Raw genomic sequence first — 16,151 nt, forward strand, 5'->3', positions numbered from 1 at the left:
GATCAGTAGGGGTGGGATTAAGGGTGGTGGGTGGTGGGTGGTGGGAGAGGGCATGTCCTCTAAGACCATGGTCCCCAACCTTTTTAGCACCAGGGACCGGTTTTTTCCAGAAGGCAATTTTTCCGTGGACTTGGTGGGAGGGATGGTTTCGGGATGATTCAAGTGCATTACATTTATTGTGCACTTTATTTCTAATATAATGCCACTGATGATCTCATGGGAGATACTGGTCTTTGGCCTGGAGGTTGGGGACCCCTGCAACAGAGGAGAACCTGGGTGGTCAGCCAGAGGAGGGCATGTACCTGAAAACCCCCCACAGGAGACTTTACAAAGCTCCCCTAGAGGACAAACACACTCTCACTCTGCCTTACCTGCTGCAGTGAGAATTATTATTTTGGAAGAATCCACAAGTCTCTTCCAGCAATAAAATGCTGACCGAAATATTCCTAATTCTGAAAAATATTTACATTTATCTTGTGTTCTCATTTCTGTATATCACCTATGTTTCTTCAGATGTTTAGCCGAGCAGTTTATATGTCTAGGTCCTTATTTATAATGTTGCTGAATTTACTCATAAGTGGAACTTGAAGGCAAACTCCATGAGGGATCAGACACTTGATAAACATTTCCTGAATGAGTTCATCCCATGATACTCTTGAAAAAGTATTAATAGCATGAAATCTCAAGGCTTGGCTTCAAGTCCCAACCCCGCAAGACCATGTCTGCTCCACGTGGCAGGGCTTCAGAGGACTCTGTGGGCCCTGGAACATCATGCATAAACTGCTTCCTGACAGGGAAGTCATCAACACCATACTTTTACTGATGACCAATCTTGACATTTAGAAAATACGTTTGGAATTACAGCTGTCTAGCTAGCAGCCTTAAACCTATACTTTCTCTCCTTAGACACTATGTTCTAATAATCATCTTACATAAATTAGAAAGGAAAGAAAGGTTCAAAAGCTGTTAGATTTTGTTTGATTAGCTAAAACAATGAATCATGATCAGGGATAGGTATAATGCAACCTTCTAGACTTTGAAGCAAAAACCTAGCCTAGCGTGACAATGAACATCTGAAAACATAATTCAGGATCATGACTTTTTTTTCTAATACAAAGACAGAAAACCTAGCATTACTATGGAAGCCACTTATAAATCCTTCAATCAAACAGAAAAAAAAAATTAATAGATCTAGGGCAAAGGTATGGGGTGACGTGTTTATGTTCACTTTAACTGCAAAGTCAGAGGAACTCAGGATATAGTCGGTGAGTCAGGATGGCTCATGGAAGGGCAGGGTCACAGTAAAGGCTATACTACATCTGCATCAGTCAGGTGAATATCTGTTAGAACAGGACTAATCTGCATAGCCAGCCCCACAACGATGGACTTCAATAAGGAATTGGAGATTTCTGTGTTCTGTTTTCCATTTGCAACATGGTTTGAAATTCTAAGTGTTAAATAAGCAAAAAAACACACTCTCAACTATGGAAACAAAGACTAATCAAATCAATACTCAACCAGAAAAACACAAATCAACCAGGTCAGCTAAATCCATTAATAGTACAACTTAAGAAAAACTATTCCATGGACTTCCCTGGTGGTCCAGTGATAAAGACTCTGCGCTCCAAAGGCAGGGAGGGGAGGCCGAGTTTAATCCCTGGTCAGGAAAACTAAGATTCCCGCATGCTGCTTAGTGCACCCAAAGAGAAAAACAATTTCATTGGTGAACTCCTCCTTGACAGTTCTAACAGGAGGAATATAATACAACAACTGAAACCAAAAGTGCTTTTTTCTAAAACAATAAAAAATTAGGAGTGCTAAGTAAATCTACCAAGAAATGGGTTTCACATTAACAACAGGCCCAAATAAAATTTCTTTTCTCCTAAAGGACAAGCTAGAGAGAGGCAAAGTCTAATAGATCAAGAAGCAGTATCAGAATTTAATCCTTAAACTCAAAAATCCATTCCCAGAGGAGTTCCCTACTCATCGCTAAGAGTTCTGTCCAGTCTGATTTCAGGGCAGATTTCATAATACTGGCACTAATCCTATTCCCCTTTCGCGCAGTCTTCTCATGTGGTATGCCACACACACAGATGCTTACGTAGCCCCCTGTTCTGACCCCTGGTCTCTACAGCTCAGCTACACACACTTCTACCAGGGGCTTAAGCGCACAGAGCCCCTTCCTGCTTCAGCCCTCATACCTGACGCACCGCCACTGAAAGAGGCCTCTCCATCTGCCCTACACACACTCCCCAATTCTTATGCATCAAGTCTCAGCTTGAACTTATAGACAGTCCTTATGGAAATCTCCCCAGCCTAGGTTAGATGTTATGTTCTCTTGGTACCCTCTGCTTCTTGTTTGAGGTACTTCACTCAATTCTATTTTTTGACACAATTATTTAATGCCTGACTCCCTCATAGGTTCTAAGTTTCATGGCAGGAGGGACCATGTCTGCTTCATCCACTGCCCCATTTCCAGCACCTTGGCTCAGCGTTTGGCACATAACAAGTAGGCAATACATATTTTTGAGTGAATAAAGTTAAAAAATTATAAATTAAGTATGTAAAAGATACATGTACTGGAAACAAAACTTTTAACGTGCCGCATGATATGAGTTGAACAATGGATCCTGTGCCAAAATAGAACTATTGAAAACATGGAATCCTATGCAGCCAGTAGGTTACAAAGATTTTTCCCTGACAATAGCAGCAGTGACAAGGGCTGAACTTCAGAGAATCACTACAGCGAAGGCCAGAGAATCCAGTATGCACCACAGATGCAAAACAGGTATTGCCAAATCCAGCTTGTGCCAGGTCAGAAAGGGCCCTGCCCTTTTGATAGGGAAGTCTATCCAGGTAACAGAGAGGAAGTGGTACCATTGTCTTGTCTTCTTGGAGAGAATTCTTATCAACAACCTGACCTGTTTATCCCAGTTCTCCTGTGTGCAGTAGCCATTCTGACTTCTCACAGGGGTATGGATGAGAAGCAACATGTTTTTCTCTTTTTCCTCCTTTCAAGTTTGTCTCACTTCTCCAACTCACCTGAACAGCTCCTCCCAGCATGACGGCCACCAGCCCCATGGACATGCTCAGCGTCTGTGACTCCACGGTGCTCTCTGCCTGGTGGGCCAAGCTTGCACATGCTCGCTGCAGGGTTGCTGCTACAAAGTCCACAACCTACCACAGAAATGAAATTTAGAATCAGCAAGGAGCAAGGAAAAAAAGAAAAACAATTCAAAATTCTCTTTACATCTGATGTCTACATCTTCATCTCCTCCCTCATCAATGTCACAATAGCAAGAAGCTTCAAGAACAACTGCTACCGTGTAGCAGGCATGGTGCTCAGTGTTCTACACACACAAGTTCACCTAGGTGTCATATCAACTCTAGGACGTACTCTTGCCCTCACTTTCAGATGAAGAATCTCAGACTTAGAGAGGCGATTTGGGGGACTTCCCTGATAGTTCAATGGTTGAGAATCCACCTGCCAATGCAGGGGACATGGGTTCAAACCCTGGTCCAGGAAGATTCCACATGCCGTGGGGCATAAGCCCTAGCTACTAGCATAAGCCCAGCTACTAAGCCTGGGCTCTAGAGCCCAAGCTCTGAGACAAGAGAATCCACCACAGTAAGAAGCCCGTGTACCGCAACTAGACAGTAGCCCCGGACTACAGAACTACAGAAAGCCCCTGAGCAGCAACCAAAACCCAGCACAGCCAAAAATAAGTAAATACATAAAATTTTTAAAAAGAGGTGATCTGCTCAAAGCCACACAGTCAATAAATGAGAAAGTCCACATACACTTTCTCAAATCTTTTAATACACCAATCTCACCTTCCTTGACTTTTCGTGAATTTTTGCTGGGAAATTTAAATGAAAGATGATTTGTTAAATTTCTGACCATCTCCGAGTGTCTTAGATCTGCTTCTCCTAATGAGGATTCCTCCTCAAATATTCCTTACTCCCATTTTGATAGTCTAGTTCTAGTAGGCAAAGAATATGCAAAAAGGCATTCATTTTTTTAGAATTCAATGTCCCCAAATGATCTGCACAACCAATCCAGAGTCATTTTTTAAAGTATTGAATGGTTGTAAAGGATTAAGATTATTCATATATAAGAGTTTACACAGCATCTGTATAACAACTAAGCCTTAAATGGAATTAATTTGGTCAACATTACTTTAACTGTGCTTTGATTAATCATCTTAAGTAGAAACACATTTGAATAAAAGACGCCTACACATACCCATATATGTGCACACACACATACATACATGTGCACACACTCACACTTACATTTAGGATTAATGACTCAAAAGGGAAAAATCAACTTGAAAATGGGATGGCTGAGATAGGTCATAATAAGCCCCTAAATAACATGCAAGTTTGTATGTTCCACTCTCTAGGCAAATCACATGCTATGCTAGAATCTTTACTGCAGACATAAAGTCAGGAGAATGGCTTGTTAACACTTGTCTTTGGAGCTAAGGCAGGAAACCAGAAAGGTTATTAAAGTTCCACTTACTGGAATAAACAACATGGATTATGGCAATTTTCATCACCCTCTCAAGCCTGAGAATTTATTGATTACTAGAAGTTAAGGACATTTGCTTTTCCCAGAGAAACTGGTGCATCTACCAACTTAGGTTCCACCTATTTTGCCTTCAAAGAGTCTTCTAAAGCACTCCTTGATTATAGGAAGCTTCTATTTCAGCACAAATACACTGTTAAAATGCTGGAACAGAATTATCTAGCCTTCCAGCTTTTTCTAAATTCCTCTTCTCTATCTCTCTGCCTACCTACCTACTGATCTATCTATCTACCCCCCCATAGATTGATCTATCTACTATGCTTAATATTGCTAAACAAGTAGTATGATCCTAATTTTGTTAAGAAAGAAACTTTCAGTTTGTATGTGTATTAAAGGAAAAAAAAAAGACCTGGGCACTGTTAACTGGTGTGAGAGCCAACTGCTATTGTTACTTATGAAGTACCTTTCCCCCTAAACTTTCCTATAACAACAAAACCTCTATACCCATTTTGACAACACCTCCTCCCCCACTAATCATTTCCTGTGATTTTATGAACTGTCAGCCATAAGAATAGATAGGTATGTGACTGCTGTTGGTTCTAGAATTTATGTATATTGAGCAGACAATGGAAGACACCTTTATTTTTTACTTAAACATTTTTGTAAAGCTATATAATTCTAAAAGCCAAATGCTCGTGGAAGTTTATAAAGAAAAAATGGCAGTTCCCTATCCTATTTCTCCCCATCTGATTCTACAGAGGCAACTGGTTTTACTTAGCTATTTTAGTGATAATAGTAAGCATTTACAATTTACCAGGTACTGTTCTGAATGTATTATAGGTATTTACTCACTTAAATCGTCAAAATGATCCTTTGGGGATATGTAAACCTGTTGCCAACATTGCCCTTACAGGTGACTCTAAGGGAGCTGAGGCCTCACTGTTGAGCCTACAGACTTCAACTTAATCCTCCCATTCTGCAGCGTGCTGCATCAGCCAAGTTCAAAGTCTTTGGGTTCAACCTCTCTCAAGAATAAACCTCTAGTCTTCTGCTGGGGAGGGGAGGTGGCTGTACAAAGTTAAAGAAGGAATCAAATAGTTTACGGACTCTTGTGGAGCTTGTCAACATGGTCCAAATTCAGCTCCATCATTAGGGCTTGTCTGGTGCCCCCAGTCCTTCCACGTTTCTGCAGGGAGAAGTGGTTTGTTTGTTTGTTTTTTCCTTTTTTCAAAAAACTTCTAACAGCTCTTTAGAGGCACATGGCTTTGCTTCCTGACTTCTCTCATGCAAGCACTTAGCTTTCCATTTTCTGAAGTTGCTACCATCTTCCAGTTTCCAAATTTTGTTACTCTCTTTGATCCACTGTATCTCTCCTCCTGCTCTGCTGGTCACTGTGGTTTCCAGAGGGAACAGATAAGCACCATCTTTTGTTCAATATAGCATGTTTAATCAGAAGTCTCTACTTTTTAAAAAATTTGTACTTCTATGTGGCTTGAATATTTTTACAGTGAGCAGGTGCAGGTGTTACTTATGTTAAAAAATGTAACATATGAAAATAAAACCCCTTTTACTCTGCCAATTACAGTGATCCAGTTATAGAATGGTGCAGAGGGTGGCAGTTTCCTGGAAGGGCAGGAAAAAGGCAATCTTGTTCATTCCACTCCATACACACTGGCCCCCTTGCTGATCCTGCCACACACTGGGCATGCTTCCTCTCATCTGGAACACTCTTCCCTTAGGTATATCAATGGCTCCCTCCTTCCCTGCTTCAGATCTTTGCTCAAAAGTTACTTTTCTCAGTGAGATTCTCCAGGACCACCCTGTTTACCTTACCACACTCCCTTCACCATCCGTTTCCTTGTTGGATTTTTTTCTCTCTAGTGCTTATCACTGTCTAACAGGCTGTGTCTTTCTGCTTGTTTACTGTCTCTCTCTCTATATATATATGAATCTAAGTTCCATGAGAGCACAGATATGTCTGTTTTGTTCACTGATATGTCTCTGATACCCAGAAGAGTAGGTGGCACATAGGAGCCCTCAATACATATTTATGGAATAAAAGAACTTGGGAGCTGGAACAGGGCTCTGAACCAGTGAAGACCACTCCATGCCTCATTCTTCTCTGCATTATCTCACATACTAATATGCCATTTGCAACACAGTTTTTAAAGCTTTTCATCTTTCATCCAGGAATCCTTCAATATGCATTTGTAACAAATAGAGAGATGTGTCTTTTTACGTAACTGTGCTGTGTTTAGACGCTCAGTCATGTCTGACTCTGCGACCCCATGGGCTGTAGCCTGTCAGGCTCCTCTGTCCATGGGGATTCCCCAGGCAAGAATACTGGAGTGGGTTGCCATGCCCTCCTCAGGGATCAAATCCAGGTCTCCTACACTGCAGGCAGATTCCTCTTTACTGTCTAAGTCATCAGGGAAGCCCAAGAATACTGGAGTGGGAAGCCTATCCCTTCTCCAGGGGATCTTCCTGACCCAGGAATCTTCCTGACCCAGGAATCAAACTGGTGTCTCCTGCATTGCAGGCGGATTCTTTACCAACTGAGCTACCCAGGAAACCCCTTTTACATAACTACCACACTACAAATACACAAAATACAAATTCCTTATATCTTCTAATAATGGGTCCATGACTTTTACAAAAATGTCTTGATACAGTTGGTTTGTTTGAATCAAAAACCATTCAGTACACTTCCCTGATAGGACTCAAGTCCCTTTTAAGCTGCAACAGCCCTGTCCCTCCTTAATGCCATTTATCTGATGAAGAAACTGGGTCACTTGTACTATGTAATTTCCTGCATCATGGATTTGGCTAATTGTTTCTTCATGGCACTTAATTTGCTCCTTTATCCTGTGGGGTAGGGGGGGTTGTTTTATATTGTTTGGGGGTTTGGAGAGGAAGAATAGTTCCTGGTGGTGAGGCATACGTCATACTGCATTACATGAGAGGCACAGAATAATGTCTGCGTCTCTTCTTATAGTGATGTTAAGATTACTCAGCCCAGTGAATCCCTGGAAGTCCAGTGGTTGGGACTACTTGCTTTCACTGCTGAGGGTGCAGATTCAATCCCTGGTTGGGGAACTAAGATTCCACAAGCCGCACAGTGCAACCAAAAAAAAAAAAAAGATTAATCAGAATAAGCTGAAATATATAGGGAAACATATACTGACACTCTTTCTTTGACTCTCTGGAATGAGTCAAAGAGTCGGACATGACTGGGCAACTGAAACAACATACTGATATTAGCATTAACCATGAAATCCACCAAAAATAAAATGAACAGGCAGATGGAGATATAGACAAAAATATGATAAAGCAAGTACAGTAAAAGATTAAGGACAGAATCTAGGTGGTGGATATCCAGATAATCACTATACAATTCTTTGAAATTTGAAAGTTTTTATAATTAAATGCTGGGAGAAGAAAGGATAAGATGGTTTGGGTCTATTTGGCCTAATACATTCATTATAAAGGATCCCTAATGGTTTTTGCAGACATTGATGATTGCTACCACAATCGATTATTTCATTAGGGGATTGCAAAATATTGATATAATTTTCTAGTTCTCATTTTGAATTTTCCAGCTGTGGCTCTTACACAAAGAAAAAAAAGTCTTCATTGACTAATTACATAGAAACATAGTTGCCATAGGAAAGATAAATGTCTTATTCTTTCCCTGCATTTATCAATTTACAAAGTAGTGAACTGATCACCTAGGAACCTCTAAAGATGTCCTATGAGATACCTTTTGGGGGGGGAACTTGATACATTTCAAACCACTGCAGGCATTATTCTTTCTCACGCTCAAACTGTCCTACCTGTGGTCAGTGGGAGCCCCTCCAAGTTAATCTGAATGCTACTGACATGAGCCTGTTAATCTCAGACTGCTCTCTTGTCTTCAGGCACAACAAGATGCCCTGAGGCTTACACTGTACAATTTCTGCCCTGGACCTGAATGAACCTTAAATCCAATGAGCTTTGTGTTCTTTTGGTAGGAAGTGGTGATTAGAAACTATAATCTGGTACTAGTGATGCTTAGGGCTACTGGACTGTCATTGCTTCTTGGCACTGACAATGGACTGAGCTAGGAAATATCTGTTTTTAAAAATGAGAAAAATAAACTATGAGTTCATACAAACACTTCGAGGTAAAATTTAATATGATAGGGGTTCTACTTAATTTTAAATTCATTAAACTGTTTTATTTCTTATACTCAAAGTCTTCATTCCTAATGATATTAACAAAATTACTTATAACTTATTTATTACTTATAATTTATCCATATGCATGTATGTATTTCAAAATAATATACCAAAATTATCACCATCAGTAAGTCTACTAGATGCAGTTCAGTGGGGTTTTCTGTGGTCCTTTTTGTCCTGCTACAGTTCAACCTCAGATGAAAGAAAATTTAATGGGACAAATCACTTTTGTATCAGCCTAATGCCATTGTTCCTTAATTAGGTGTAAAGGGAGATAAGTGGGAAAGTTTAAGTCATATCAGTTTTTAAAACATTTCCCTTTCCAACGAGCATTCTGAGACAAAAACAAGGTCTGGGTGAAAAATTCTTTAGCGAATTGATATAAACACAGGAGAAACAAATCACCCTACTGAGTAATACAGGGTCAATGAACTGAAGGAGTAAGAGGCCAGAAAAGAAATCATGAGCATAAATCTCATTAAACAGGCACGATAAGTCAGAGCTGACAGGCAGCTGCAAATTTTCTCAGCAGGAGCTGTAGTGAAATGCTGCTTAGCAACACCCGAAGGCAGAGGACAATGACGATGATACAAAGAGCTGGAGTGTCAGATTTAAGTGTGACAATCAGACCATCTTACAGCTGATTATTCACCAACCAAACCACAACCAACTGTGGTAAAAGGGTAAAATACGGCTACACTGCCTATGCTTTAGTACTTTTATTTCCTACTTTTAAAAAATGCTGGCAAAGGGTTTCCCTAGTGGCTCAGAGGTAAGGAATCTGCTTGGCAATGCAGGAGACACAGGTTCATTCCCTGGTCCAGGAAGATCCTTCATGCTGTGGAGCAGCTAAGCCCATGCACCACAACTATTAAGCCATGCTCTAGAACCCCTGAGCTCAACCACTGAGTCCATGTGCACAACTATTGAAGCCTGCAGGCCCCAGAGACCATGCTCTATAACAAGAGAAGCCAGGGCAATGAGAAGCCCGTGCACTGCAGTGAAAAGCAGCCCTTGCTCGCTGAACTAGAGAAAAACACTTTCAGTAGTAAAAATCCAGCACAGCCATAAATAAATAAATAAATAAATATTTTAAAAATGCTGGCTAAAAAAAAAGGCTGAGCCATTAAATCAAGCACTGATCTGATCCACAGTTACTTGACCCTGAAAGCACTAAAAAAAAATCTGTAAACTTCACAGGCAAAATAAAAAGGCAACAAAAACACTTCATAGGTTGTGATAAGCTATGAGTTAGAGGACCTATAAAATTCAATGTGATCTTATCATTAGTGATTTTTTTTTTTCAAATTTGAGTTTTAATCATTCTCAACATTTTTCTTTTCCTGCCACGACATACAGCTTACAGGATCTTAGTTCCCAGACCAGGGGTTGAACCCATGTACTCTGCATTGAAAGGCCAGAGTCCTAACCACTGAACTGCCAGAGAAGTCCCTTATTCTCAACTTTTAGTGTACGTTAAAATCATCTATGGAGCTTAAAAAAAAATACATATGTCCAGACTCTAATGTAGACATGCTGAATCAGAATCTCTAAAAGTGGGCTGGACATCAATATTAGGAAAAAGATCCCAGGCAATTTGTTTGCACCAAAAGTTGAAAACCACTGAGATATATAAATATTTAAAACAGTTCTGTTTTATGTGCACGAGAACCACTTCAGGAGCTTGTTAAACATGCCGATTCCCAGGACCTATGAAAGTACTGATCCTCTTAGCCTGGTGTGGGCTCAGTAATTTACTTTTAACCAGAATTCCAGGTAGCACTGATACAAGTGTCATCAAAACACACTCTGAGTGACATTTTAAAAAATATCATTGGGAAAGAATGAAAGAGACCAAAACAGACAAATACCACCAGGCTGGGATCCATTATGTGGTAGCCACTGACCTGAGTGATGTTGGTGAATATCTGCTCAGACATTCTCTCACACAGAAGAGCCACCAGTTGGAGAACCAGCAGCTTCCGCTCCTGACCTTCCACCAGAAGACTCTGGTGCTGCTCTAATTCCAAAAGGCTTTTGTTGGAGAAAGACTTCATTTTTAACTCTGTTTCATCTTCCACAGCCACGTGAGTCAACTCCTATCAGTGTGGGAGAAAAGAAAAAGTAAAGAAAAATCCTACAGAACTAAGGACTTTAAAAACAGACAGAAAACTCATTTGAAATGTGTATATGGAGAACCAGTCTGTGTTCATTACAGCACTAGTTATAATAGCCAAAAACTGAAGACAAATCTCCTTCGATAAGAGAATGAATAAGCTGTGATGTTTTACTATATTGTAGCAGTTGAAATAAATGAACTAGATCTACACAGATATCAATATAATCTTAAAAACACAACTGAATGGAAGAGGTAAGTTGCAGACTAATACATATATCATGATGCCAAGTATATGAAAATGTTAAACTTTACAATAAAAATCATAAACACACACAAAGAACTAGTCTGACAAACTACTTACTTTATCACTATTTTTATTATCTCCACCACTAGCCTCCCTTGAACTGAGGTCATATAACATTTCCAAACTCTTTTTAGTGACTATTAAATGCTTTCACCACCAGAGTTCTTTTTCCCTAGGATATTCAGAACTGAACTTCCACTAACAGGTAATTCATTACTGTGGGTTTTATAAGATTTTCCCTAGCTTTCATCTGTAAATTTCCTTGGCAAGGGAAAACCTTAAGCTCCATAACAAGGAATACTTTACCACAGTATTAATAACTGACAGTTCAGAGCAGTGGTGCCCAACTGTTTCTGGGCAATTTTGTTCTCCAGTGGGCACTTAGCAATGTTGAGGGGCGTTTTTGGTTGTCATAACTGGGAGATGACACAGACATCTATAAGTAGAGGTCAGGGATGCTGCTAAACATCCTATGATGGACAGGAAGCCCCCACTCAAAGAAACAAATACCTAGCCTAACATGTCAATAGCACCAAGGTAGAGGAACCCTGGTTTAGAGGAAAGCCCTTTGACTTTTAGAAACAAATTTTAAAGAAATCATCCAATTAGAGGAGTATTTTCTTGGGATGTTATTTACAGTGAGTGGGGTATGAATGTGAATAAGAGAGGTGACCCCACTTCAATTCTATGAACATTGGCCCTGATTTCCTCCTTGCATTCTCCCAACCCACACCAACCTTAAACTCCATAGACATTCTCTTAGAGTGGACATTCTCTTCAGGGAAAATATCAAAGCAGGCAGAGGTCAGTGACAGAGAGTCAGAGACACTGGCTCATGGTCTCTAACAAGGCAGATGAGGAGTAACAGGGCACAAGTTACTGACATGGGAGCAAAAGAAAACAAAGCCACCAGCCTAAGAAATAAACCCGGAAAAGGTTTCAAGTGGCTACAAAATGTAATGAGAGAGGCAGAACTGCTAAACCTCCTTTGCAAATACCTGACAAAACAACAGTCAGAAAGGATGAGGGATTATTCCACAGCTGTAAAACCTGCTATTAACTTCAAAAGAGTTCTTACTGTCAACACAGAGCAAAGATTAACCCTTTTGTAGATCAATCACTTTACTTTGGTCATCTCTAAAAATTCAGTGGAGATTACCTCGCAAAGGAGTTCAATCCTATGTGTACTGCTGAAGGCAAATTTCTTTTTGACTGAACCAAACACTACTAAAAAATAAATTACCCTATGGACTTTATTTCTCCTAAATTAAGATCTAATTTTAGAACCTAAAATTATGACTGCCTGGCAAATTCAAAGGAGTTCCTGCAACTACCCTAGAATAAAAATGACTGTGAGCTATACACAATTCTTACCTTCAAGCAGAAGATGAAGAAGTCACCAGCTAAACCACATTCCTGGCAATGGGACAGCAAGCCCCCAAGGTGCTCCACTCGGCACTGCTCTGAGGACACCTTCTGGTATAGGGCTTCATCTTCATCTTCATCGCTGCAGTGCAGGGGGAGATTTATCACCCAGAGTTATTCTTTTTTTTTGGAGACCCCATTAATAATCTTCTAAAGTAACATGTTAATTTCATACAGTAAATCATTATAAAAGCTCAAAAGATGTTTAAATTATTTTCTTGTTTCTCCATGCTGAAAAAGCTATTTATTCTCAGAAGTTAGGCTATCATGTCCTATATAGTCATTTGCTCAAATGAGGAAAAGATTCACTTGAAGGCGGATATTGAAAGATCACTATTGATATTATTTCAATAAGCTTCAAATGCAAGGAGGAATTAAAGTATAGGTTTACGCGTATATTCTGGTTCCTGAAGAAGAGACCAGAGAAGGCTGAAAAGCGAGGCCAGACCACAGAGAATGTTGGATGTCATTCAAAGGAGCTTGGATTTTTTTTCAATGAGCTGCTAAGGGTTATGAGCAGTGGAAAAAAGACATAATCTTCATAGGAAGAGATTCAGTCAATCTCAGTGAGCCAACTGTTGACTTGTAAAAATCCATAGTTTCAGAAAACTGAGTAGGCTGAATTTCCAAGTAATAAAATGTGGCTAAATTATCAAAAACAGTGCTGTGATTTCTGCAAAAAGTTTAAAGAAAATTCTCACGAGGTACTACAGCTTCTAGTTTTCATTCATCAGGTAAGTGTGAAAAAGCCAACACATAATATTCTTATACTATATCATGTAAATAAATACAAAGGTACAAAAGATACACTAAAAACAAGACACTAAAATCATGTAAACTGTGATTAGGATAGTTGGTAATTTTTGTTTCCTCTTTATGCTTTTTTATGTTATACAAAGAACATTTATAACTTTTGTGATGAAAGAACAAAACTTCTTTCAGATTAAATTGAGGGAAAAAATGACAGGTGTTGCTTCATTTCAGTGAAAACTACAATTATTAAAGTTAATTTAGCAAACTATCTCACTGGGCAGTATGTCCCAATCTGCTGGTTCACTAGTAACATAGTATTTATACTCCTTTAGTAGAATGAATCACCTAGAAGTTAAGTTTAGGATTACTTCCTATATTATCCTAGAATCTTCTAGAGGTCAGTCATGTTATCTCCGACACATTTTAAGTTAGAAGAAAAGCTGAAATTGTGTCTAAGCTTCTGTGAACCATCCTATCAAAATGAAATACCATATTCAAATATTCTTTAAAAAATAAAAAATGAAATGCTAACAATGACCTTAAGAAGCACTGTTTTATTCATTCAACACAATGGAAGAATCAATTTCAAATAGTCATATTTAGCTCCGGAAAAGTAAAAATTCTGGATCCAAAGATGACAAAATCTAAGCTGCTCTTCTAGAGTTTCTTTAATCAGACTTCTTATTGATAACTAGCACTGCTGGGCAGAATGTTGGAGTGAAAGTAAGTGGCGATAAAGACCACTGGCTTGGGGGATGAACACCACGAGCAGTTTTAGAAGAAATCATAAACACACACACACACCACATACCACCACCACCCCACCACCCCGGTCTGGTACAGTGTCAACTTACTGGAGACATGGAGCGTCTTCGATATGTAATGAAAGCTATGGACCCTATTTTCAGCAAAGAATCTGTAGTTGTATATAAAAAATCCCTTGTGTATAATTTCAAGGGGATCACAGAGTCCCAGAAGTCCAGGTAGAGACCCCTGTTTAAGGATCTATAGTTTCTGGCAGTGAATGGACATTCATTCAATCACTACCAATTTACTTTTTTTCCTGCCAAGGAGAGAAACTATAGTTTCAGTAGAAACTATTGATTTTGACATACTTGCACTAAAGACTTGTTAAGATAGCAATAAGTTTTAACTGCTCATAAGTCAAATACTCTGAAATTCTCTATGCAGTCACTAAATTGATTTCAGGCTAAATTGTTCCACAGTGGTTTTAAATAAACATGACAAAAAATATTAAGCTCCCTTCATTCAGGGGCATGGTTATAACTGCAAAACCTACACTGATGGTTCTATTTGCAATCAGTATTTTTTTTCTATTTTTCTTAAGTCCTTCTGACTGAATAAGTGTTTTAAAACTTAACCAAAAAAAAAAAAAAATCACTTAATCAAGCTAACCATGAATAAAAATATTAGACTTAAACACTTTAACAAATAGCAACACTTTGAATGTGATATGACATTTGAGTAGAGCAGCTGCCACCAGTTAAATATTACATGGACTCTGACCAACAAGAACTTATGTTCTGAGGTGGTAACATATACATATATCACCCAGAAAATGGAAATAATGTAAAATACATTTGTGAGACATCAGTTCAGTTCAGTTCAGTTCAGTTGCTCAGTCGTGTCCAAGTCTGCAACCCCATGAATCTCAGCATGCCAGGCCTCCCTGTCCATCACCAACTCCCGGAGTTTACTCAAATTCATGCCCATCGAATCGGTGATGCCATCCAGCCATCTCATCCTCTGTCATCCCCTTCTCCTCCTGCCCCTAATCCCTCCCAGCATCAGGGTCTTTTCCAATGAGTCAACCAACTCTTCACATGAGATGGCCAAAGTACTGGAGTTTCAGCTTCAGGATCAGTCCTTCCAATGAACACCCAGGACTGATCTCCTTTAGGATGGACTGGTTGGATCTTCTTGCAGTCCAAGGGACTCTCAAGAGTCTTCTCCAACACCACAGTTCAAAAAGCATCAATTTTTTCTGCGTTGAGCTTTTTTCACAGTCCAACTCTCACATCCATACATGACCACTGGAAAAACCATACCCTTGACTAGATGGACCTTCGTTGGCAAAGTAATGTCTCTGCTTTTTAATATGTTATCTAGGTTGGTCATAACTTTCCTTCCAAGGAGTAAGCGTCTTTTAATTTCATGGCTGCAGTCACCATCTGCAGTGATTTTTGGCTTCCCTTGTGGCTCAGCTGGTAAAGAATCTGCCTGCAATGCTGGAGACCTGGGTTTGATCCCTGGTTTGGGAAGATCCCCTGGAGAAGGGAAAGGCTACCCACTCCAGTATTCTGGCCTGGAGAATTCCATGGACTATCACACAGAGTCGGACATGACTGAGTGACTTGTGAGACACAGGAGAAATAAATTATCCATTCCACTAATATCAGTTAGCTGTTTTCTAAACAATCCCTAAGAGAAACAAACCTCTATCACAAAATTACCATAAGAGTGCTCTGAGAGAATTTCCCATAGGAATTCTATGTCCGACTCTGAACACACATATACCATTTTGAATGTCAGAAAGAGAACTGGATTGTTATAGTGTTGAGGGTGAAAGGTGTCTGCCAATTACTCTGATTCACTGGCAAAGACTCTGCGAAGTAAGTGGGCTTGTTATGACACAGAGGTGTGAGACTGCAGTACACTGCACCTATTAGCATCTAGCAAAAACCTGCAGGATCATTTAAGGCTCACCTTCCACTTAGGGATTATAAATAGCACCTCAGCTGCTAATTTCTGGTTTCCTTTCTATCAGCGCCCCTTAGTGGA

The 16,151-nt window shown here is 39.6% G+C and overlaps 1 protein-coding gene across 2 annotated transcripts in view; it reads right to left on the reverse strand.

Annotated features, from left to right (window-relative positions):
• TANGO6 (transport and golgi organization 6 homolog) overlaps nt 1-16,151 on the reverse strand; it is a 174,380-nt gene that overhangs the window by 111,103 nt on the left and 47,126 nt on the right. For both annotated transcript variants that reach the window (XM_043437929.1, XM_043437930.1), the window contains exons 10-12: nt 12,546-12,678; nt 10,656-10,847; nt 3,043-3,177 (exon numbers count right to left, since the gene is read on the reverse strand). In XM_043437929.1, coding sequence (XP_043293864.1) covers nt 3,043-3,177; nt 10,656-10,847; nt 12,546-12,678 — 460 coding nt within the window. The remainder of the gene's footprint in view (nt 1-3,042; nt 3,178-10,655; nt 10,848-12,545; nt 12,679-16,151) is intronic.

This window comes from Cervus canadensis, chromosome 18 (assembly GCF_019320065.1).
Source record: "Cervus canadensis isolate Bull #8, Minnesota chromosome 18, ASM1932006v1, whole genome shotgun sequence".
Lineage (NCBI taxonomy): Eukaryota > Metazoa > Chordata > Mammalia > Artiodactyla > Cervidae > Cervus > Cervus canadensis.